General features: G+C 29.4%; 1 protein-coding gene across 1 annotated transcript in view; it reads left to right on the forward strand.

Moving 5' to 3' along the window:
* LOC111622133 (CCR4-NOT transcription complex subunit 6-like-B) overlaps positions 1 to 27,241 on the forward strand; it is an 88,239-nt gene that overhangs the window by 57,040 nt on the left and 3,958 nt on the right. Inside the window, exons 5-8 of the mRNA XM_023364457.1 lie at positions 7,272 to 7,423; positions 14,341 to 14,353; positions 24,499 to 24,506; positions 25,819 to 26,037. Of these exons, the coding sequence (XP_023220225.1) occupies positions 7,272 to 7,423; positions 14,341 to 14,353; positions 24,499 to 24,506; positions 25,819 to 26,037 (392 nt within the window). The remainder of the gene's footprint in view (positions 1 to 7,271; positions 7,424 to 14,340; positions 14,354 to 24,498; positions 24,507 to 25,818; positions 26,038 to 27,241) is intronic.

Genomic DNA, 27,241 nt, shown 5'->3' on the forward strand with positions numbered 1-27,241 from the left:
GTTACATTATGTTATGTAAGTTAAGTTTTAGTATCATTTCCCTTCTCCCTCTCTTCCTCCACCAGTTTACACCTCCACCGTCATCTATCCTCAAAGGTAAAGTGCAAATAAAACTACATTTTTTTTTATCAATTATTATTCTATTATGGTTATTTATACATTTACAACTACAAAATGCATTTTTCAGTGTTTTCCTTACTATAGTTTTTCTTTTTCTTTTTTTTTAATATACTACTTAGCTTTAATTTGAGTGTGTTTTTCGTGTTGGAACAAATTATTTGGTTTTACATGTAATTGTATGGGGGAAAAATGATTCACCTTACGACATTTTCATGATACGATCTCAATTTTGGGATGGATTAATTTTGTATCCTGAAGGTATCACTGTAATTTATAACAAACTATTTAAATATAGTGTAAATTAAATAAATTATCTTTAATATTAATCTATATTAGTGTTGATTTAGTTTTGTAATGTAATCCTTATTATTTTTCATCTTTTTTATTTCTTAACACATTCAATTACATAAATAGGAAAAAAGGGAGACAATACAGTAAATCCTTTTTGTAATATATTCTTTTGTTGTAATATATCATTTTTATTTCTTCAAAAAGAGACATAAGTGAAATGATTTTTATTGGGATCATTATCATATTGCATATGTTAAAATCTTTACTCAAAAAACAGTCTGTGATTATTTAATGTAAAACTTAAATAAAGATAAAATAAAATGAGAAAAATAAAATACTTTAAATTGTGATAGAAATTCTATACATGTGAAACTTGTTTCAAGAAAGTTTCTTGTTTCTTAGTTTCAAGAAAGCAGAATAGAGTGCTTATGTGAACTTTATAGCATATAACATGCAACTAAAATAAGATTGATTATAATTAAATTTTCAGAATCTTTTAAATAGCAGTTTATTTGGCATAATTTATGTTTGGATAGTAAGATGGAAAAATTGTGTTATAAATTAGAATCGTTCTAAAACTAAAAGTTTAATTAGCGTAGAATTTTTTTTTATTTTACATTTTAAGATCTGTTTCATATTTATCTAGACATCATCAACAGTATCTTAATAACTAAAGCAACACATTGTTTGAGTCTAATAAAAACAAAACAACAATTATATACTAAAGTTTGACATAATACCATAAATGGTGGAAAAAAAGATACGATATTGCTGCATTACAGATATTAAAAACAAAACTGTATCAAGATAAACTGTTTCAACTTTATTCGGACATGATGCTGTATCTCAACATTGCATATAAAGTCATCATCCAGTATTGTCACTGTGTTGCTGAATAACAACAAACACTCTGTCTGGCATTGTTTTTTGTAAACAATGAGAGCAGAGATTTACAAACCTGTCAATCTTGAAATTCTGTAGGGACTGACTAATGTGTCAAAAAAAGCTGACATTTCCACTAAGGAGTGGACATTGAAGATGGGAAGAAAGAAATACTTTTGTGAGCAGCTGGGAGCCATGGGTCAATCTCTGATGACCACTTACTTGGCATGGGTTGGTAAAACCCGCTCTCGCTGTCCCAGATGACCGATTGAGTTTAACGGAAACACGATGGCAGTTTCCAGTCAAGATCTGGCACTAGTTAGGATAATTAAGTGCATCCTAATTCATGCTTATGTGATTAGGAGGGCTCGTTAAACAATTGAGTGGAAGGGAGGTGAGTAAGTCAATAGGTGTCCATTCTCTGAAAAATAGACAGGATTCAACAGGTTAACACTAAATTTAATATATATTTCTCATAAAGAGGTTATCATAAAGAGGTTCTCATAACTCTCATAAAGAGGTTAACTACATAGGTGACATTTCATGCTATACAACTTAAATTATACATTATCCTAAACTAACCAAGAGAGATAGCTTACAATTATGTAGCTAAAATACCTCTGAGTTGACAATTCCAAGATCCTAGATTCTTCTAAGGATGGAGAGAGGTGTCTGGAATGAGGCAAATCTGGCGATGTAGGTATGGGCGGCTAGAGCTCTTCTATGCAGTCTACTATTAGTCCGCGGTGGTCCGTGGCAGGATGTTTCCTTATGGCAATCACTCCCAGTGGTCCTTCAACAGGGGAGATTGGAAGAGGTCCAAAGAGAGTTACCGGCCTGGAGGCTTCCTTATGACAATTGCCCCAAGGTGTGGGTGCAACCCCTTTTTATAATCATCCTGCAGGGGGAACTATCGAGAGGAGTTTTGATGCAATCCTGTTTAAGTTCAATTTGCGTCTGGGTGTTGTTTATATTAATTGTCAGAAATTGAACGTTTCAACAAATTTATTACTTTTACTATTCAGTATTGTTACTCATTTTACTTCAATAAAAGTGATAACAGTTGTCAAACATACTAAATTAATGGCCGGTAGAGACTAAGGTCGTGGTTTGGTTACAACCTTAGTAATAATTTTAAATTGGAGAGATATCCGATTGGTCTTATCTATTAAGAAATTGGGAGAAATAGTATGTGTGTGGGTTTTTCCACTTGGCTAATTTTTTTCTTTACCCAACCTTTTACTCGATTTCTATCGTCATCATGTTAAAATATAACTTAATTATTTAATTACTAAATTATTCCCTTCGAATCTCACATTTTTATTCATATTAATTTGATTTATTGTATTTTCTTTCATACAGCACAAATTATGAAAACAATGATAATGTATACAGAGCATTCATAATACTATCTTTCTGAATAACATGGAATGAAACTTAAATGGAAAAGTTTTAAGTGCAATACATTTTATCTAGCATATTACTAAGAATGACAAACTAAAATATAAAAAGTAATAGATTCAATATTGTACAACAAAGAGCATACTGTACCAAAAAAATGAGACAGTATAGTTGTCATCTCATTTCGTCATTCTTTTTGTTCTAGTCTAGTGGCACATTTAGTTTTATTCAACATGTTTTTTTTGTTTGAAGTTTATAGCACTTAATGTTTTTACTAAGCCAATACAGCTTTCATGTGATTAAAGAAGATAGTGTTCCATTACTTCATAAGCTACTACTGCAGTCAGTTTTATTCCTTTTTATCATGCTGAATACTCTCTTCTTTTACATTACATACACAAGCTTTTCAATCTCTTTTCCATTATAATCTTTCAGTTTAGTTATAGCAGTGTTTCTTAATAGGGGCCGTGGCTTCCTGGGGTCCAAAAGAAGTTTGCCGGGGGCCGCCAAATTATGCAAAATTTCCTTCAGGATATAATAAAAAGAAAATTGGTGTATAACCGAATATCGTATTGAAAAGTGAAATAAGAAAGATAAATTTAAGAAAGATTTAGTTTTTTTTATTTATTTCTTATTTCTTGCTACTTACACTGCAGTATTTACTTCTTTTATTCCAAAGTAATTGTAAGAAACTATTAATGCTTAGAATTTTAAAAATAATTAGGAAAAATAGTAGGCTTTGAAAATTTAAATGTTTTTGCAAAAGAGATGTAAAATTTTTATGACAAATTTTGGGTGTTTTAGTTTTAGTTTAATTTTAGCATCAACTTTGGATTGAATAATAGTGCATTTCTTTCTTATATTGTGTGTTTAATTTTAATTATTTATAATTAACCCATAAAAATGAGCAAAAAACATAAAGGAACATTAGAAAATTTTTTTTAATGTAAGTAATCGCAGACCAGGACCTTCAAAAAGAAAATATAGTGAAGAAAATACTAGTTAAAGTTCTGATGATGATACAGTGAAAAATGCAATGGAAAAACCACAAGTCCTAAAACTGAATGTATAAAATTAAGTAACATTAAAATTAGAAAATATGATCGTGATTATATCAAATATGGGTTTGTAAGCATAGAAGTTCAAGGAATTTCATATGCAGTGTAGTTCTCTCCAATGAAGCAATGAAACCAAATAAATTATTTAAAAAAAAATGGGGTCCAAAAAAATTATGAAATATTTGGTGGACCACGAATATAAAAAGGTTAAGAACCACTGAGTTATAGCATTCCAAATACCCATCACTCTATCAAGTTGGCTGAAGGTAGATCAAACAGTTAAAAAGTCTGCAAATTCATCATATAGCTGATCCATGTAAGCAGCAGAAAATTTCTACACATTGGTAATCTTGTTGCAAAATACTGCATTCAACAAAAGTTGAACTCTACCCAGTAATCCACAAAAATGTTATTCATAAGTAACTCATCATTAAATGGAAGATTTTTCAGTAGATACTTAACAGAAGTTTTTGTTTATTTATTTATTTACTAAATTTAAAAAGTTTTGCCCTTGCAATTTTTTATGAAATGTATTTATTTATTTATTTTATACATTGCCAGATCTAATGTCTCAAAGACAATATATGTCACCTTCCACTACATCATGGCAATAACAAAGGCAGGAACATCATTTGTTGTGTTTTTCAGTGAATTACAGGATCACAAAATTCCTGGAGGGGAGTGCTACAAACCAAGAATGTTACATCCTTGAGTTGCATGTTTTTATACCCTTCACCTCCTATTCTGCTTTTTGATTTGTCTCTCCTTGTCACCTGGTGACAATTTGAAACCCTGCATAGGACACAGGAGAGGTCAAACTTTCAACTAAACATGATTCCTCTCTAACCACGTTTCCCTCAACTTTGATCTTTTCTACACATTTCATTTTTTTTTTAATTTTATATAAATTCTTTCTTTGTTCAAACAAGATCTTTAATTCTTCCTTTGTTCATTTCTGGAAAAGTAGATCTTTAATTTCTCCTTTGATTGTCAACATTTGGACCACTAAATTGACTTCTGTCTGGGTCCTCACATAAATACATTATTTGGCCAAGTTGTTCATTTTCAAGTTTGTTCATGATAAATCTCTTGAGTAATTTTGTCACCATGTTTTTGCATATCTTACTTAGTATATGAATAGTAAGCTCATTTCTCTTAAGCATTTGATTGAACTCTGAGAAAATGGTTGTTGTTGCTTGATGATAAAAACAAATATACTTTGATCATTGGATCATCAAAACAGTCTCTTACTCTTGCAAAATATTGATGATTCATCATCATTGGATTGAAAGCAAGACTTTAAAGAGTCATAAAAACTACCACTATATTTGTGGCCTGTGATGTAAAAAGAATATCAGATTTAGGATTTGAATCATAAACAATATGCCCACATATTTTTGTAAAGGTCAGAATTTTATCTGGCCTAATTGGCTGCAGTTTTGAAATTGCTGACCTATATATTCTGACTGTTATCTGTATGTCTGTCCATTTGTCTTTCATTAATTTTGAGAATGATGTTAGATGAAAATTGAAATCAAATATAGAAAGCTTAGGGGCCAGGGGTCCTATTAACTACATATGAACATCCAGTCTGGAGTGAAAGTCTTGTGATTTCCATTCAAAATTTTTACCTTACTATATAGAGTAATGAATTTGGTGTAGAATTGATCCTTACAATAAACTCAGATCAATAATATATCACTCAACCCTCTAAGTACAATAAGTAAGGTGTATGATATTCACAAGATCTCACATTTTAAAAATTTAAATGATTAAAAATTGTATAGACATTGTGACAGTTTGGATTGTTTTGATTTTAGTAAGCTAATACCAGTAAATATTTTAAATCATGAATACATTTAAGATCTATCAATCTAAGTAGTTTAGTAATGTGGTAACAAAGGCTTATAATACCTGATTCATAAAGACTTCTTTACTTTTATCTTGAAAATAAGTTGCCACAAAAGCAGTTCTGGTTTGAATAGCAACACTATCTCTGTGCTTGAACCGGCATGGTGTTTTCAAACACTTTTGCATCTTACAGATATTTTAATGTCATTATTACAAGCAGTGTGTTTTTTATATTTTGGACCACAAGTGGACTTATTTACCCATGCAAAGTTTTTTGTATCTATCAATGTAAGTACAGTACAGTCCCTTTGGCTCGTTTTCTTTGGTGTTGCATGCTTGTCCTCTTCATTATTCATATTGACTATAGTTTTTCATCTGATGATGCAATGACTGAATGATATTCATTCATTTCCTAAAGCAAAGTTCCTATTTAAGATACACACTGCCCCAACAACTGTAATAGTTTAAATATTACCAGCCTACCAATGTTTTATACAAAATTGGCAGTTACTTTACTTTTCTTTGAGAGCATTCAATCAAGCAGGCAAGTGAAGACTCTTGATCATTCAAACTTCTACAGACTTGTTTCAAGCCCTCAATCTCAACAAAACTAATATGGTGCTGCTTGCAAGAGTCATCTTTCAAATCTCAATGAATTTGGATGTTTGGACTACTTGTTTTCCCCTTTGACCTTTGTAAATAATACTGTTAATAAATAATAATAATTTTGGTTTTTTTACAAGGGCATGTAGATGGATAGGTACCTGAAAAGGCAAATGGTATGCACAAAAGGCTTACAGTTGACAGGTATGTATTCAGGCTTCAATTTGTCCCAAGCATCAACAATTGTAGGTTTAACTTTTGTAGTGAGGGTTAGTCAGATATGGTGCTATCATGTAGTGGAGAATAAACATGGGAAATTTTTTTTCCCACACGTTTTTCTTGTTTCCTTTTTGGAAAAAAATTTTTAAACAGTTATGTCTAGTAAAGAAAAATCTTTTTTTATTGTCATGTAATTCCTTTTTATGTGAATTTTTTTCACAGTAATTTTTGGCTAGTTTTTGGCGATACCTGCAAAATTTTTTTGCGGATGTAGACGTCCTTCTCCAGTGCCATGTGATCACCCTTGTTGGATATATCCGTCAATCACTGCAGAGTGGTTAAGCTCAGTAACACTTTGAAACTGTCTCCCATTCTCATAAACTGTTCTTGCCAGCATATTGCAAACATTTTCCATGGGGTTTAGGTTTGGACTTCTAGCATGTGAGTCCATAACTTTTATATTATTCTTTCTATGATATCTATAAAGTAACAGTACCTTTTTTTTTTTTTTTTAATCATTTATTGTATTACATCAAATGTTAGTAAATAAATGTTAGTGTATATTGGACTTAAACAATATGTTACTTTATTATTACGTTGCTGTTGATGGATGTTCAGATAAATATGCAACAGATTGTAGTTTAATATTTATTCATGGTTTTTTATGTACTTTTTATCAAGTCTTAACTTTTTTGTAAAGAAAGTAATAGTTGTTATTTTTATAACTAAGTACTTTACATTAAAAGTTAGTTTTTCTTATAGTCCTTAGAATAAACTGATTCAAAGTTTATTTATTTATAAATATATTTGCCATAATCTTAGTTCTCTATATATTTTTTATTTTAGGTTTACATTAATAAAAGAATATCTAGTTGAATTCAATCAACTTGCAATGGCAAATGCAGAAGGTTCTGATGATATGCTAAACAGAGTTATGACTAAAGATAACATTGGATTAGCTGCATTATTTCAAATTAAAGAAGGGGCATATTCAAATGGTAAGTTTAAATTTAAATCTTTCATAATTTTATGTGTGTTTTCATTTAGTGTGGTAATATTTCTCACTCTCTTTCAAATTAAGGCAAGAACCCTGCATAAATCTTATGGGAAATAGGTTGCAGTGAATTTGGCTGAATCTTTGATATTTTATAGTTTAGTGGTCGTGATCAGAAGTTCACTAAAGGCACAAGTCAAAATACAGACAATTTTTGAGTTATCAAGAGTTCAATATGCAAAAACAGTGTAATTTTCACAAATGTTGTGAACCATAAATCTTTTTTGTTTTAAAATATAAAACGTGTTTTTAAATGTGGTTGATGTTTGGAACATTATCTAGATTTCCTTGTGGGTAAATCATTACGCAATATATACAAGATTGATTCTCATGCCATTTGGGTTCATAACACACTACGTGGCACATAGGTGTTCTTCTCTCAAGAGACTCATTCCTCTGAGATCTGATAGATTGAAAAGGAACTCTTGTTAGGACATATCAATTTATATTTTGAAACAGAAAACATTTAAGGTCTCACAATATGTGTGTGTGAATTATACTGTTTTTGCATTGTGGCCTCTCAATAATTGAAAAATTGTCCATTCTCTTATTGTGTGTCTGGAGACTTGATCAGGACTACAAGAACTACAAAACAATAAAAATTCAGCCAAATCCCCATTTCTCATAAGGTTTGTGTTAGGACTAGGGTTTCTCATTTCCCAGGAAATTTGCCTCCAGCAGGATTACAGGAAAAATAATTTTTTTTTTTCCTGGGATTCCAGGAAATTCTGGGATGAGATAGTAAATTAGAATTTCATGAGATAGTAAATTAGAATTTCATATGAATAAAAAATATCATACAGGAATATCATAAATTTGAATAATTTAATTTTCTAATAAGTAACTAAAAGTGTAGGGCTAATCTCACCCATGCCAACACATTATGCTCAATTAATTTATGTTCTCCTACATTATAAGATGAAAGTAAAATAAAGCATTTCATTGGGAGTTTTAATGAACATAATAATGATTATGAAAAAATACTGTTTTTATTTCTAAAGATGAAATAAAAATATATTTATTCCATAAATTTAATGAGAAAAAAGACAATTATTTTGAATTGAACAAAACATACGACTTCTCCAAAAAAAATTATTTTCAGTTGAACATAAAAAATACTCAAAAAATTTATGAAAACAAAAATCTCTCTAAAAAAAAAACTTGTAAAAACTTATAAATTTTCATAATAAGACTTCAAAAAACAAAAATGGTTGATATTTTGATCACTTAATCTAGTTCTCAATTTGGTCACAAAAAGACCTGCAGCTGAAAATGCCAATGATTTGATTTTATAAATTATATTAAAATTGTTGTAAAATACGAGTAATTGACTAATAGAGAAATTTCAAATAATCACATTTACAGTTACAAACGATAGGATATAAATGGGAATGTAAGCTTTAACAAATTCCTTAACTTATAAATGCAAATTCGAAACTAAAGTGCGATGAGTGATATTTACTTTCAGCGAGTGCTCTGCTGTTCAATGATGTGCAAACACAGTACATAGATATTACATGAACTAACAAATAGACTTGTAAAACATAGGTACAGTAATAATATGCAGCATAAAACCTCAAAATTTCTCTCTTAGGTGAGTCTTCAAGATGCAACTTTTCGTATAATAAATGATAGAAAGAAAACATGACATGATAAACTATTATTGAAATGTGAGATTTCCCAGAAAAATAAAATTTCCCACGATTTTTCTCGTAGGGAATAAACAGCGGGAATCCTGGGAAAGAAACCCTAGTTAGGACCTTTCTAAATTCAGAGATTTTGAATAATAATAATCTTCTGTGTCTGTCTCATAGATAATGAGATAGACACAGAGGAAGACTATTATTATTTTGTCATTATTACATGCTTGCTTTTGACATTACATAAATGATTTACATCATTCAAATCTTTTTATATAAGATAAACTTCTCTAAATATACTTTTGTTTGCTTTTGATGTTGTTTTGTCTGGCATGCTAGTCTTCCCTTATTTATATGCAGCATGCCTGTCATTCTGTGAAAATATAGTAATTATAACTAAATTAATTTTTAGACTACTCTGGAAGAAGAGCTCAGCCAGGAGCAAGATTTGAATTTGCAACTCCTGCTTACCATGCAGACATATTGCCAGTTGTGCTACCTGGACCTCCATCCACTCTTTTCTTCCAGACTGATTAATTAATAAACTAATATAAATATAACCATATCAGTCACTTACAGTGTCAGCTGAGATGACTTAGCACCCATGGTCTTCCATAAGGCCATTGACATTAAGCATGGTAAACAAGAGTTGCAGTTTCAAGTGCTGCTCCCAGCTGATCTGTTTTCCAGTATATTTTAAACTTTATTTATTATCAAATTTAACAAGAGATGACAGCCTAACTGCTTACTTTTTGCCAAATTACTTAGTAATTATTTTTAGCCTTAATATTCCTGTAAAGAAATCTAGCTGATTAACTATATCAAATACCTGAATTTTTGCAGAGCATAAATTATTTTATTACTCAAACATTTTCAACCTATTTGTTATAAGCCATCTTCAGGATTATCGTTCCAAAATGGAATGCTACGTTTTTCGAATACATTTCATTTTTAAATTTAAAATTTACGTTTTATATTTCAACCAACATTCAAGATTGTTTTACGGAGATTAGTAGAATTAAAGAAATTGCAACAAATTTAGGCTACAAAACTGCCACAATTGAAGGCCTAGTCAAGAGTTACAGACAGCATAAAGGCAAAAAAGATACTAAGGTGGATGCAATTAACAAATTCACATTACAATAAGCATGTAGGAAGAGTGATGAATGAATTGAGTACTTACAAAAATGCAACAATGATATATAAAAGAGCACCCAACATCTATAGCTTACTAAATGATAAAGACGGAGTAAAAATGCAAGAGAAAGCTGGAGTTTATAAAATACTGTTTGAAAATCGAGTTAGGAGTAGCAAAGGATTATGTGGGTATAACCAGAAGAGACTTAGCAATACATCTACAAGAACACAAGTACAATGTAAATAAAGGGCACAACAACATCATTTGACAATCATGGCGCAGACGGAAGGAGCTAATGTAAAATGGGATGAGGCAAAAATCATTAAAATGGTCCAATCTCCAACTATTGCATTAGAAATGGAGAAAATGGAAATATATAAAAGGAAAATGAAAGACAATTGTCTAAATGCCACGGATGCTAATGCACTTTCAACAGCATGGAAGTACATGAAACATGGAGATTAAAAACCCTTAAAAACTTGTAGTAGTTATACGTAGCCTTATTTACTGTGTTTATTTAGTAATGCTATTTTGTTTTATTGTTATTTATGTAATGTATTTATTTATAATTTTTATTTAATATACATAATTTATTGTAAATTTTAAATTTAAAAAATGAAACGTATTCAAAAAACGTTGCATTCCATTTTGGAACGATAATCCTGAAGATGGCCTATAACAAATAGGTTGAAAACATTTGAGTAATAAATAATTTATGCTCGGCAAAAATTCAGGTGTTTGATATAGTTAATTGAGTTGCTGAGAAAGACGTGGATAGAAATCTAGCTGTTTGATATTTGAAGTAATTATTGGGCTGGTTATATTTATTATAATTTTAAAATAACTTATTTGGATTTCTATGGAAACAGTCTGTTTTTAATTTTAAAATTACGAACTAATTACTGTATTTAATATTGTAATTTGGTTGCTTCATTATTTTTGTTATTAATGCAATTATAAATAAGTATTATTTCATAAAACTGTAGGCTTTTAATTGAAAATATTTTATTCTTATTAATTTCTGACATCTGATGTGCATGTTAACTGTCTTAACTAATTGTTCAGTATTATCATAACATATCAAGTGCCAGCTGTGAGAGAATGTTATTGAATTGGAGTGAACATCATTAATGCGGCACATACTGCATTAAAAGCAATGACAATGACATTATAAGCATTGTGAATAATGTTAAAATAAAAAAAATGTGCCCCTGGTCATGATGTGGCTTGCGCATTACTACTTTGGCTCGTGTGACTTGGAATACCACTGGAAGTGTTACGTTTTACATTAAATGATATAATATAATTATTATTGAATTCATGGTACCATGACATGATTCAGTTACAATGAAAATAGAACATGATTACAAAAATTTTTAAATAAATGATAACAAGAATTCTTAAATAAATAAATAACCGAAATCATAGTTGAGATTAATAAATAAATAACTACAGAAATAAAATAAACAGTAAAAAGTAAAAATAGATGAATAAATGTCCCTTAATAAAATTTACTTTCATAAAAGGACTGCCATGCGGTAGACAAGCTGTTCACGTCTATATGGTTGATGCAACAGGACTTTTTGTGCGCTTTAAAAATCTCCAATTTTTCCTGATCTCATAGTGTGTATATTATATGTGAGTCTGATGATGGTTGCTGCTCCCATTGTACTTGTGTATGTCCTGATGTTGCGAGTAAGCTGCCAGCATCGTATTATCAAGATTTTTATCAATTGATTGTGTATTTATGTTCTTTGAGACGTTGTTGTGAATTATGCATAGTGAACCCACGTAGACCAGTTTTGATTTGAAACATTGGTCGATTTATGGGATGGAGTAAATCTTCGAATTATGGTTATATGGTTTCTTATCGTTTCTTAAAATTCTGAATATTGTTGGGTTGTATCGATACACAACCTCGACATTGTTAGCTCTGGCTGCTTTCTTATGTATCTTTCTTAAAGATGGGATATAATTTAAAACCGCTCTTAGTTTTTAGTCTACTGACGTATTCTGATGTTTACGTCAGTAGACCAGAAACAAAGAACATTTTATCGTAACTGAAGATGATCAGTTAAACTGATCAAAAACATTATTATTTAGTAAATTTTATTGCTGGATTTTTTAAAGATGTGGTTTTTTTATTTTAATCTATCCAGTTAGTACAAAATATATGAACAACATTATGTTAATTATTTTGCCAAAACAAGTATAATATCTTCTTATACTCCCTGCAGGATAAAGAACAAAGCTGCATTACTTGCATATGTATACTTCTGCCACAAAATCGGCTGATTCGTGCCAAACTACTTTGTTTTTGTATAACAGACTAGCCTGGATTTGATTATCTGAAGCTGTTACCTTTTACCTTGGAGTTTTTGTTATTTATTGTTTAATTTAATTTGTAAAGATTTTATGTTGTCTTAATGGTATGATTTGGACACTCTCTTAACTAGAAATTGTTGCATCTTGCTATAAAGATAACACCCCAGTTAGCTTTACAACTTCAACAGCTTCTATGTTTAAGGTCAAGTTAGCTTTCCTAATATACTTCAGGATAATTGACTTGCTTTGTTTGACTTTGATAATCTTCCTTTTATAATTCGTTTTAGAATTATAGCAAGAAAAAGTGTCTATTGAAGGCAATAACACATTTGCATTGTCTGTCACCATTTTATGAAAAATACTACTGTAATCAAAAAGTATTGGGAATGGTTCATTTAAACTGCACGTGTTATTCTGTGTGTAAAGAATTTTTTTTTGCATAGACAATTTTTGAAAATATTGAATGTAATTGAGCAAAGAATATGCATTAAATTTTGTTTTTGCAACAGAATTACCACTACAAAAACATTGTAAATGTTGCAAAAAGCCTTCAGTGATGATAGTCTATCAAAAAGAAGAGTTTGAGATTTGTACAACATGTTCAAGAAGGCAGAGAACACATTGAAGCTGAATAATGCCCTGGTAGACTCTTCAACTGAACAAAACATCACTCATGTCAAATTTCGTGCTCAGTGATCATTGTTTAACAATTAGGAACATTATTGAACATGTTCCAGTATCAATTTTATCTTGTCAAGCAATTTTGAAAGATTATTGGGTTTGTGACATGTTGGTTCTTGAGTCATCTGGAAAACATAGAAATTTTTCCAAAAACAACAGTGTGTTCAAGTCGCTGAGGAAATGTTTTCTCAAAGCAAATTGGTCTTAAAATGCATTGTTACAGATGATGAAACGTAGATCTATGCTTTGATACAAAAAATACAATAAAGTAAATCATGCTCAAAAGGTTAAACAAGACCAAAAACACCACATCAATGTCAGTCAAAAATCAAGGTTATGTTAACTGCTGTTTTCAATTATCATGGTGTTGTGCATCATGAATTCCTTCCAACTGGTCAAACTGTCTACAGAGATTATTATTCGAGCATTTTGCATTCTTTGAATGAAGCAGTTTGTAGAAAACAACCTGATTTGTGATGAGAAAACTTTTGCACCAAGATAATACAGCTGCTCACAATGCTCTTGTTATTTGTGAAATTTTGGTCAAAATATTAAACAAATACAGTTCTGCAAGCTCTATATTCACCTAATGTGACACCATGTGACTTTTTCCTGTTTTCTTGACTAAAATTTCCATTTCCTGTCACCGTTTTGAGTCTATTGATGTCATAAAACAAAATACACCGTGAGTCCTGAAGGGGTTTCTCAAAATTGATTTTAAAGCTTGTTTTTAGGATTGAAAGAAATGTTGGCCTAACTTCATTGCAGTGGGAAGGGATTACTTTGAAGGGGACAAAATAAATTTTGATGAATGAATTCAAATGTTGTTTTATTAAATTATTCCTGATCATTTTTGATCACACGGTTGTCTCATTGCTTGCACTGTGAATGTATTATTGACAGTAATTGAATTGTATCAATATATCAAGTACAATAATGAATAAAATAATAATTGACAAATGCTACATAAAAATTGTAATGATAATTTGCATCATTGTTTAGTGCTATATTTTGTTGCAAATTCATAACCTTTATAGCTACATACCAGCTTTGTTCTTTATCCTATGCAGAGAATAGCAAATCCAGTCCAGTTTGCATTTTATTAAATTGTTATTTTACTTATTGAATAAATTGCTAGATTTTATCACATTCAATTCTAAAAATTTAGTTTGAAAGTATATATTCTGATGGTCAAATACTGAATATACTGTATATTCAGACAGAATTTGAACTTCATACAACTAATATGTTTTTTATGGACATAACGTTATTTTCAAATTATCCCCATTCAAACATATCACTGTGTAATTATATGAAAAAATATATCAAAGATTGGATGAAAATAGATTTTTAAGTCCAGTTTCTTTTCATAGGAAATAGCTACCCTTTATCATTGATAATCAGATTATTTTCTCTCTTAAAGGTAAAAACTGGATTACATAATATTCCTATAATTTAACCTTGATAATTGTAATATATTGAAAGAATTGACTATAACTTTCTTCTTAATTTATATATATTGTTGGTATCAATATTTCCTAAAGTTTTGCTATTCAGTTTTGTTAATTTTGTTGATGTTGCCATGTCCTATGTTTTTCCTATAAGTCTTAATTTTTTTTTTTTTGTTTGTTTGTTTATTTTACTGTTTACATTTTTAATTTGTCAGTGTGTTTCTTCCTTTTTTCTTTTTACAATATAAATCATGTTTTAAACATTCCAGTAAATATAGATGATACTGTAACTATTCAAAAACTTAACATCATTTCTTTCAACAGTTGCCATAGTTCTCTGACTTTTAATTGTGTTAGTTATTTCAGCAATTAACTGTTGTTATCAGATAATATCCAAATTATTTTATATCATAAAATTAAATAAAATCCAATTTTTACAAAGTAATTGCAAAAAGAAATGTACAGTACAGTATGTGAGGTCTTCTTTATTTGTAGAATATAAAATACAGTAAAACAGTTTTAAAAAACCTAAGTTTAAAACAGGATATTGAGGAAAAGATGATAAAAATCAGCAAACAAAAACTGTCATGGAAATGCAAACAAAGACCAGGCTGAATGCTTTATTTCTCAAATTGTTAAATATAAAATTTGCAAAAGGCACAAATAAAGAAATTCATGTACAGTAGATTTCTTAATTTATGACTTGTATCTGCTACAGCTTAAGAAATATGTTAAATGAAAAAATTTTTAGCATAATTTTTTTTTTAATCTTAAATGATTGTATATTTCTTTTTATGTTGAACATATGAATTAATTTTTATCATCATATTTAAGTAAGATAATTATGTATATGAAATTAAGAATTTATATATTTGTATTTTAATTTTTTTTCAATATAAGTTTTAATTTGTTAAATATATTTATTATAAATATTTAGGTCTCCAACCAGAATTGAATCATGCACAATCAATTCTAGCATGTACAGCTCATATTCATTGGGATCCAGAATTCTGTGATGTTAAACTTATCCAAACCATGATGCTAATGCATGAACTTTATACTATTGCTGAAGAAGCCAATGCAGTATTTTATCCAAGTTCTCAGAAACACGATGTCAACAACATTCCTCTTCTTCTCTGTGGTGATTTTAATTCTCTACCAGAATCAGGTATTTTTTTTTATTTTGTTAATATGTTAAACTCTCGTCTAAAATAGCTAAATTAACTAAACTAAAATAGCATTATTCACAAACTTATGTTTAAAAAAAAAGTGATTTCATGTCACAGATAATCCAGTACAGTTTTGACTTAGTGGGATCATGCTTGATCTGGCCATAAGACTTATTCTGCTTGAGAATAGTTCTTTTAAATGTAAGGAATCAGGCAGTGTCATATACATTCATTTAAATATCAGTGGATATTGATAGCAAAACTTAATTTTCTGTTTAGGACTTGACACAATTCTTTCAGTCCCATTGCAGTCCAAACTGAAACTTTATTCTCAAGTTTTCCTCAAAACTTTACAGGTGTAGAGAAGGTATCACTGGTATAAAATCTACCATTTACATTGATTGTTGAGTGCAAAACAGTGAATATTCATCATCCAAAACGAACTTTCAGAGAAATTTTACAATAAAGTTCCATACTTTTATTTTTGCTTGTTATCTCTGCATATTTGTTTTGTGCAGAATGACCTGCTTCTTGCTTTTTTTTTTATTTTGTTTTCAGTCTCATTGAGTGAACTAATTTTCAGTTCAAGGTTACAAATAGAATTGAAAGTCACTGACTTCAAAAACACTAATTAATTGGCTTTTGTTAGAATTTTTGCTTCTCTACCAGATCTGTTTATTCTCTGTGGTGGTAATCCACTCTCAGAATGTTGGAAAATGCAATATATATACAGTAAAACCTGTCCAAAACAGGACTTGACTAAAACAGAAACCTGCCCAAATGGAAAAATTCTTTGGTACAGAATGATTTTTTTATGTTAAAAAGAAACCTGTTTAAATCAGAAACTTGTCAAACTTGAAAAATATTTGATGCCATGCAATTCCAGTTTACACAGGTTTACTGTATTCTGTTTTGAAATTCCTTCATTTGCAAAATGGTTTACAGCAAACTTTTTCTAATGTTTTATTTAATGTATAAAAGTTGTACACTGTTAGGTGTAAAGCATATTCTTTTGTTGCTGTTTTGAAAGAAAAAGAAAATTGAATGCAGAAAAAGATTACAGAATATTCTACAGCATTTCATCCACTTTCAAATTAGAGCATGTGCAACATAAATAAAAATTTATCTAGTACAATAGGAATAAATTCTTTTTAAATTACTATTAAATCATTACGTAGAAAATTTCTGTAGTAGCAGCAGAGAGTGATTGAAATAGCATACTGCAGATACAACATCCAATTACAAAAAATCCAGAAACAAGTTGCTTAACTTTTCTGGCAACATTTGGTGGCATGTTATCATATTTTAGTAAAAAAANCAACAGATTGTAGTTTAATATTTATTCATGGTTTTTTATGTACTTTTTATCAAGTCTTAACTTTTTTGTAAAGAAAGTAATAGTTGTTATTTTTATAACTAAGTACTTTACATTAAAAGTTAGTTTTTCTTATAGTCCTTAGAATAAACTGATTCAAAGTTTATTTATTTATAAATATATTTGCCATAATCTTAGTTCTCTATATATTTTTTATTTTAGGTTTACATTAATAAAAGAATATCTAGTTGAATTCAATCAACTTGCAATGGCAAATGCAGAAGGTTCTGATGATATGCTAAACAGAGTTATGACTAAAGATAACATTGGATTAGCTGCATTATTTCAAATTAAAGAAGGGGCATATTCAAATGGTAAGTTTAAATTTAAATCTTTCATAATTTTATGTGTGTTTTCATTTAGTGTGGTAATATTTCTCACTCTCTTTCAAATTAAGGCAAGAACCCTGCATAAATCTTATGGGAAATAGGTTGCAGTGAATTTGGCTGAATCTTTGATATTTTATAGTTTAGTGGTCGTGATCAGAAGTTCACTAAAGGCACAAGTCAAAATACAGACAATTTTTGAGTTATCAAGAGTTCAATATGCAAAAACAGTGTAATTTTCACAAATGTTGTGAACCATAAATCTTTTTTGTTTTAAAATATAAAACGTGTTTTTAAATGTTGTTGATGTTTGGAACATTATCTAGATTTCCTTGTGGGTAAATCATTACGCAATATATACAAGATTGATTCTCATGCCATTTGGGTTCATAACACACTACGTGGCACATAGGTGTTCTTCTCTCAAGAGACTCATTCCTCTGAGATCTGATAGATTGAAAAGGAACTCTTGTTAGGACATATCAATTTATATTTTGAAACAGAAAACATTTAAGGTCTCACAATATGTGTGTGTGAATTATACTGTTTTTGCATTGTGGCCTCTCAATAATTGAAAAATTGTCCATTCTCTTATTGTGTGTCTGGAGACTTGATCAGGACTACAAGAACTACAAAACAATAAAAATTCAGCCAAATCCACTGGGACCCCATTTCTCATAAGGTTTGTGTTAGGACTAGGGTTTCTCATTTCCCAGGAAATTTGCCTCCAGCAGGATTACAGGAAAAATAATTTTTTTTTTTCCTGGGATTCCAGGAAATTCTGGGATGAGATAGTAAATTAGAATTTCATGAGATAGTAAATTAGAATTTCATATGAATAAAAAATATCATACAGGAATATCATAAATTTGAATAATTTTATTTTCTAATAAGTAACTAAAAGTGTAGGGCTAATCTCACCCATGCCAACACATTATGCTCAATTAATTTATGTTCTCCTACATTATAAGATGAAAGTAAAATAAAGCATTTCATTGGGAGTTTTAATGAACATAATAATGATTATGAAAAAATACTGTTTTTATTTCTAAAGATGAAATAAAAATATATTTATTCCATAAATTTAATGAGAAAAAAGACAATTATTTTGAATTGAACAAAACATACAACTTCTCCAAAAAAAATTATTTTCAGTTGAACATAAAAAATACTCAAAAAATTTATGAAAACAAAAATCTCTCTAAAAAAAAAACTTGTAAAAACTTATAAATTTTCATAATAAGACTTCAAAAAACAAAAATGGTTGATATTTTGATCACTTAATCTAGTTCTCAATTTGGTCACAAAAAGACCTGCAGCTGAAAATGCCAATGATTTGATTTTATAAATTATATTAAAATTGTTGTAAAATACGAGTAATTGACTAATAGAGAAATTTCAAATAATCACATTTACAGTTACAAACGATAGGATATAAATGGGAATGTAAGCTTTAACAAATTCCTTAACTTATAAATGCAAATTCGAAACTAAAGTGCGATGAGTGATATTTACTTTCAGCGAGTGCTCTGCTGTTCAATGATGTGCAAACACAGTACATAGATATTACATGAACTAACAAATAGACTTGTAAAACATAGGTACAGTAATAATATGCAGCATAAAACCTCAAAATTTCTCTCTTAGGTGAGTCTTCAAGATGCAACTTTTCGTATAATAAATGATAGAAAGAAAACATGACATGATAAACTATTATTGAAATGTGAGATTTCCCAGAAAAATAAAATTTCCCACGATTTTTCTCGTAGGGAATAAACAGCGGGAATCCTGGGAAAGAAACCCTAGTTAGGACCTTTCTAAATTCAGAGATTTTGAATAATAATAATCTTCTGTGTCTGTCTCATAGATAATGAGATAGACACAGAGGAAGACTATTATTATTTTGTCATTATTACATGCTTGCTTTTGACATTACATAAATGATTTACATCATTCAAATCTTTTTATATAAGATAAACTTCTCTAAATATACTTTTGTTTGCTTTTGATGTTGTTTTGTCTGGCATGCTAGTCTTCCCTTATTTATATGCAGCATGCCTGTCATTCTGTGAAAATATAGTAATTATAACTAAATTAATTTTTAGACTACTCTGGAAGAAGAGCTCAGCCAGGAGCAAGATTTGAATTTGCAACTCCTGCTTACCATGCAGACATATTGCCAGTTGTGCTACCTGGACCTCCATCCACTCTTTTCTTCCAGACTGATTAATTAATAAACTAATATAAATATAACCATATCAGTCACTTACAGTGTCAGCTGAGATGACTTAGCACCCATGGTCTTCCATAAGGCCATTGACATTAAGCATGGTAAACAAGAGTTGCAGTTTCAAGTGCTGCTCCCAGCTGATCTGTTTTCCAGTATATTTTAAACTTTATTTATTATCAAATTTAACAAGAGATGACAGCCTAACTGCTTACTTTTTGCCAAATTACTTAGTAATTATTTTTAGCCTTAATATTCCTGTAAAGAAATCTAGCTGATTAACTATATCAAATACCTGAATTTTTGCAGAGCATAAATTATTTTATTACTCAAACATTTTCAACCTATTTGTTATAAGCCATCTTCAGGATTATCGTTCCAAAATGGAATGCTACGTTTTTCGAATACATTTCATTTTTAAATTTAAAATTTACGTTTTATATTTCAACCAACATTCAAGATTGTTTTACGGAGATTAGTAGAATTAAAGAAATTGCAACAAATTTAGGCTACAAAACTGCCACAATTGAAGGCCTAGTCAAGAGTTACAGACAGCATAAAGGCAAAAAAGATACTAAGGTGGATGCAATTAACAAATTCACATTACAATAAGCATGTAGGAAGAGTGATGAATGAATTGAGTACTTACAAAAATGCAACAATGATATATAAAAGAGCACCCAACATCTATAGCTTACTAAATGATAAAGACGGAGTAAAAATGCAAGAGAAAGCTGGAGTTTATAAAATACTGTTTGAAAATCGAGTTAGGAGTAGCAAAGGATTATGTGGGTATAACCAGAAGAGACTTAGCAATACATCTACAAGAACACAAGTACAATGTAAATAAAGGGCACAACAACATCATTTGACAATCATGGCGCAGACGGAAGGAGCTAATGTAAAATGGGATGAGGCAAAAATCATTAAAATGGTCCAATCTCCAACTATTGCATTAGAAATGGAGAAAATGGAAATATATAAAAGGAAAATGAAAGACAATTGTCTAAATGCCACGGATGCTAATGCACTTTCAACAGCATGGAAGTACATGAAACATGGAGATTAAAAACCCTTAAAAACTTGTAGTAGTTATACGTAGCCTTATTTACTGTGTTTATTTAGTAATGCTATTTTGTTTTATTGTTATTTATGTAATGTATTTATTTATAATTTTTATTTAATATACATAATTTATTGTAAATTTTAAATTTAAAAAATGAAACGTATTCAAAAAACGTTGCATTCCATTTTGGAACGATAATCCTGAAGATGGCCTATAACAAATAGGTTGAAAACATTTGAGTAATAAATAATTTATGCTCGGCAAAAATTCAGGTGTTTGATATAGTTAATTGAGTTGCTGAGAAAGACGTGGATAGAAATCTAGCTGTTTGATATTTGAAGTAATTATTGGGCTGGTTATATTTATTATAATTTTAAAATAACTTATTTGGATTTCTATGGAAACAGTCTGTTTTTAATTTTAAAATTACGAACTAATTACTGTATTTAATATTGTAATTTGGTTGCTTCATTATTTTTGTTATTAATGCAATTATAAATAAGTATTATTTCATAAAACTGTAGGCTTTTAATTGAAAATATTTTATTCTTATTAATTTCTGACATCTGATGTGCATGTTAACTGTCTTAACTAATTGTTCAGTATTATCATAACATATCAAGTGCCAGCTGTGAGAGAATGTTATTGAATTGGAGTGAACATCATTAATGCGGCACATACTGCATTAAAAGCAATGACAATGACATTATAAGCATTGTGAATAATGTTAAAATAAAAAAAATGTGCCCCTGGTCATGATGTGGCTTGCGCATTACTACTTTGGCTCGTGTGACTTGGAATACCACTGGAAGTGTTACGTTTTACATTAAATGATATAATATAATTATTATTGAATTCATGGTACCATGACATGATTCAGTTACAATGAAAATAGAACATGATTACAAAAATTTTTAAATAAATGATAACAAGAATTCTTAAATAAATAAATAACCGAAATCATAGTTGAGATTAATAAATAAATAACTACAGAAATAAAATAAACAGTAAAAAGTAAAAATAGATGAATAAATGTCCCTTAATAAAATTTACTTTCATAAAAGGACTGCCATGCGGTAGACAAGCTGTTCACGTCTATATGGTTGATGCAACAGGATTTTTTGTGCGCTTTAAAAATCTCCAATTTTTCCTGATCTCATAGTGTGTATATTATATGTGAGTCTGATGATGGTTGCTGCTCCCATTGTACTTGTGTATGTCCTGATGTTGCGAGTAAGCTGCCAGCATCGTATTATCAAGATTTTTATCAATTGATTGTGTATTTATGTTCTTTGAGACGTTGTTGTGAATTATGCATAGTGAACCCACGTAGACCAGTTTTGATTTGAAACATTGGTCGATTTATGGGATGGAGTAAATCTTCGAATTATGGTTATATGGTTTCTTATCGTTTCTTAAAATTCTGAATATTGTTGGGTTGTATCGATACACAACCTCGACATTGTTAGCTCTGGCTGCTTTCTTATGTATCTTTCTTAAAGATGGGATATAATTTAAAACCGCTCTTAGTTTTTAGTCTACTGACGTATTCTGATGTTTACGTCAGTAGACCAGAAACAAAGAACATTTTATCGTAACTGAAGATGATCAGTTAAACTGATCAAAAACATTATTATTTAGTAAATTTTATTGCTGGATTTTTTAAAGATGTGGTTTTTTTATTTTAATCTATCCAGTTAGTACAAAATATATGAACAACATTATGTTAATTATTTTGCCAAAACAAGTATAATATCTTCTTATACTCCCTGCAGGATAAAGAACAAAGCTGCATTACTTGCATATGTATACTTCTGCCACAAAATCGGCTGATTCGTGCCAAACTACTTTGTTTTTGTATAACAGACTAGCCTGGATTTGATTATCTGAAGCTGTTACCTTTTACCTTGGAGTTTTTGTTATTTATTGTTTAATTTAATTTGTAAAGATTTTATGTTGTCTTAATGGTATGATTTGGACACTCTCTTAACTAGAAATTGTTGCATCTTGCTATAAAGATAACACCCCAGTTAGCTTTACAACTTCAACAGCTTCTATGTTTAAGGTCAAGTTAGCTTTCCTAATATACTTCAGGATAATTGACTTGCTTTGTTTGACTTTGATAATCTTCCTTTTATAATTAGTTTTAGAATTATAGCAAGAAAAAGTGTCTATTGAAGGCAATAACACATTTGCATTGTCTGTCACCATTTTATGAAAAATACTACTGTAATCAAAAAGTATTGGGAATGGTTCATTTAAACTGCACGTGTTATTCTGTGTGTAAAGAATTTTTTTTTGCATAGACAATTTTTGAAAATATTGAATGTAATTGAGCAAAGAATATGCATTAAATTTTGTTTTTGCAACAGAATTACCACTACAAAAACATTGTAAATGTTGTAAAAAGCCTTCAGTGATGATAGTCTATCAAAAAGAAGAGTTTGAGATTTGTACAACATGTTCAAGAAGGCAGAGAACACATTGAAGCTGAATAATGCCCTGGTAGACTCTTCAACTGAACAAAACATCACTCATGTCAAATTTCGTGCTCAGTGATCATTGTTTAACAATTAGGAACATTATTGAACGTGTTCCAGTATCAATTTTATCTTGTCAAGCAATTTTGAAAGATTATTGGGTTTGTGACATGTTGGTTCTTGAGTCATCTGGAAAACATAGAAATTTTTCCAAAAACAACAGTGTGTTCAAGTCGCTGAGGAAATGTTTTCTCAAAGCAAATTGGTCTTAAAATGCATTGTTACAGATGATGAAACGTAGATCTATGCTTTGATACAAAAAATACAATAAAGTAAATCATGCTCAAAAGGTTAAACAAGACCAAAAACACCACATCAATGTCAGTCAAAAATCAAGGTTATGTTAACTGCTGTTTTCAATTATCATGGTGTTGTGCATCATGAATTCCTTCCAACTGGTCAAACTGTCTACAGAGATTATTATTCGAGCATTTTGCATTCTTTGAATGAAGCAGTTTGTAGAAAACAACCTGATTTGTGATGAGAAAACTTTTGCACCAAGATAATACAGCTGCTCACAATGCTCTTGTTATTTGTGAAATTTTGGTCAAAATATTAAACAAATACAGTTCTGCAAGCTCTATATTCACCTAATGTGACACCATGTGACTTTTTCCTGTTTTCTTGACTAAAATTTCCATTTCCTGTCACCGTTTTGAGTCTATTGATGTCATAAAACAAAATACACCGTGAGTCCTGAAGGGGTTTCTCAAAATTGATTTTAAAGCTTGTTTTTAGGATTGAAAGAAATGTTGGCCTAACTTCATTGCAGTGGGAAGGGATTACTTTGAAGGGGACAAAATAAATTTTGATGAATGAATTCAAATGTTGTTTTATTAAATTATTCCTGATCATTTTTGATCACACGGTTGTCTCATTGCTTGCACTGTGAATGTATTATTGACAGTAATTGAATTGTATCAATATATCAAGTACAATAATGAATAAAATAATAATTGACAAATGCTACATAAAAATTGTAATGATAATTTGCATCATTGTTTAGTGCTATATTTTGTTGCAAATTCATAACCTTTATAGCTACATACCAGCTTTGTTCTTTATCCTATGCAGAGAATAGCAAATCCAGTCCAGTTTGCATTTTATTAAATTGTTATTTTACTTATTGAATAAATTGCTAGATTTTATCACATTCAATTCTAAAAATTTAGTTTGAAAGTATATATTCTGATGGTCAAATACTGAATATACTGTATATTCAGACAGAATTTGAACTTCATACAACTAATATGTTTTTTATGGACATAACGTTATTTTCAAATTATCCCCATTCAAACATATCACTGTGTAATTATATGAAAAAATATATCAAAGATTGGATGAAAATAGATTTTTAAGTCCAGTTTCTTTTCATAGGAAATAGCTACCCTTTATCATTGATAATCAGATTATTTTCTCTCTTAAAGGTAAAAACTGGATTACATAATATTCCTATAATTTAACCTTGATAATTGTAATATATTGAAAGAATTGACTATAACTTTCTTCTTAATTTATATATATTGTTGGTATCAATATTTCCTAAAGTTTTGCTATTCAGTTTTGTTAATTTTGTTGATGTTGCCATGTCCTATGTTTTCCCTATAAGTCTTAATTTTTTTTTTGTTTGTTTGTTTATTTTACTGTTTACATTTTTAATTTGTCAGTGTGTTTCTTCCTTTTTTCTTTTTACAATATAAATCATGTTTTAAACATTCCAGTAAATATAGATGATACTGTAACTATTCAAAAACTTAACATCATTTCTTTCAACAGTTGCCATAGTTCTCTGACTTTTAATTGTGTTAGTTATTTCAGCAATTAACTGTTGTTATCAGATAATATCCAAATTATTTTATATCATAAAATTAAATAAAATCCAATTTTTACAAAGTAATTGCAAAAAGAAATGTACAGTACAGTATGTGAGGTCTTCTTTATTTGTAGAATATAAAATACAGTAAAACAGTTTTAAAAAACCTAAGTTTAAAACAGGATATTGAGGAAAAGATGATAAAAATCAGCAAACAAAAACTGTCATGGAAATGCAAACAAAGACCAGGCTGAATGCTTTATTTCTCAAATTGTTAAATATAAAATTTGCAAAAGGCACAAATAAAGAAATTCATGTACAGTAGATTTCTTAATTTATGACTTGTATCTGCTACAGCTTAAGAAATATGTTAAATGAAAAAATTTTTAGCATAATTTTTTTTTTAATCTTAAATGATTGTATATTTCTTTTTATGTTGAACATATGAATTAATTTTTATCATCATATTTAAGTAAGATAATTATGTATATGAAATTAAGAATTTATATATTTGTATTTTAATTTTTTTTCAATATAAGTTTTAATTTGTTAAATATATTTATTATAAATATTTAGGTCTCCAACCAGAATTGAATCATGCACAACCAATTCTAGCATGTACAGCTCATATTCATTGGGATCCAGAATTCTGTGATGTTAAACTTATCCAAACCATGATGCTAATGCATGAACTTTATACTATTGCTGAAGAAGCCAATGCAGTATTTTATCCAAGTTCTCAGAAACACGATGTCAACAACATTCCTCTTCTTCTCTGTGGTGATTTTAATTCTCTACCAGAATCAGGTATTTTTTTTTATTTTGTTAATATGTTAAACTCTCGTCTAAAATAGCTAAATTAACTAAACTAAAATAGCATTATTCACAAACTTATGTTTAAAAAAAAAGTGATTTCATGTCACAGATAATCCAGTACAGTTTTGACTTAGTGGGATCATGCTTGATCTGGCCATAAGACTTATTCTGCTTGAGAATAGTTCTTTTAAATGTAAGGAATCAGGCAGTGTCATATACATTCATTTAAATATCAGTGGATATTGATAGCAAAACTTAATTTTCTGTTTAGGACTTGACACAATTCTTTCAGTCCCATTGCAGTCCAAACTGAAACTTTATTCTCAAGTTTTCCTCAAAACTTTACAGGTGTAGAGAAGGTATCACTGGTATAAAATCTACCATTTACATTGATTGTTGAGTGCAAAACAGTGAATATTCATCATCCAAAACGAACTTTCAGAGAAATTTTACAATAAAGTTCCATACTTTTATTTTTGCTTGTTATCTCTGCATATTTGTTTTGTGCAGAATGACCTGCTTCTTGCTTTTTTTTTTATTTTGTTTTCAGTCTCATTGAGTGAACTAATTTTCAGTTCAAGGTTACAAATAGAATTGAAAGTCACTGACTTCAAAAACACTAATTAATTGGCTTTTGTTAGAATTTTTGCTTCTCTACCAGATCTGTTTATTCTCTGTGGTGGTAATCCACTCTCAGAATGTTGGAAAATGCAATATATATACAGTAAAACCTGTCCAAAACAGGACTTGACTAAAACAGAAACCTGCCCAAATGGAAAAATTCTTTGGTACAGAATGATTTTTTTATGTTAAAAAGAAACCTGTTTAAATCAGAAACTTGTCAAACTTGAAAAATATTTGATGCCATGCAATTCCAGTTTACACAGGTTTACTGTATTCTGTTTTGAAATTCCTTCATTTGCAAAATGGTTTACAGCAAACTTTTTCTAATGTTTTATTTAATGTATAAAAGTTGTACACTGTTAGGTGTAAAGCATATTCTTTTGTTGCTGTTTTGAAAGAAAAAGAAAATTGAATGCAGAAAAAGATTACAGAATATTCTACAGCATTTCATCCACTTTCAAATTAGAGCATGTGCAACATAAATAAAAATTTATCTAGTACAATAGGAATAAATTCTTTTTAAATTACTATTAAATCATTACGTAGAAAATTTCTGTAGTAGCAGCAGAGA

Source organism: Centruroides sculpturatus, unplaced genomic scaffold (assembly GCF_000671375.1).
Source record: "Centruroides sculpturatus isolate CEXI.00-Female unplaced genomic scaffold, Cexi_2.0 scaffold140, whole genome shotgun sequence".
Classification (NCBI taxonomy): domain Eukaryota; kingdom Metazoa; phylum Arthropoda; class Arachnida; order Scorpiones; family Buthidae; genus Centruroides; species Centruroides sculpturatus.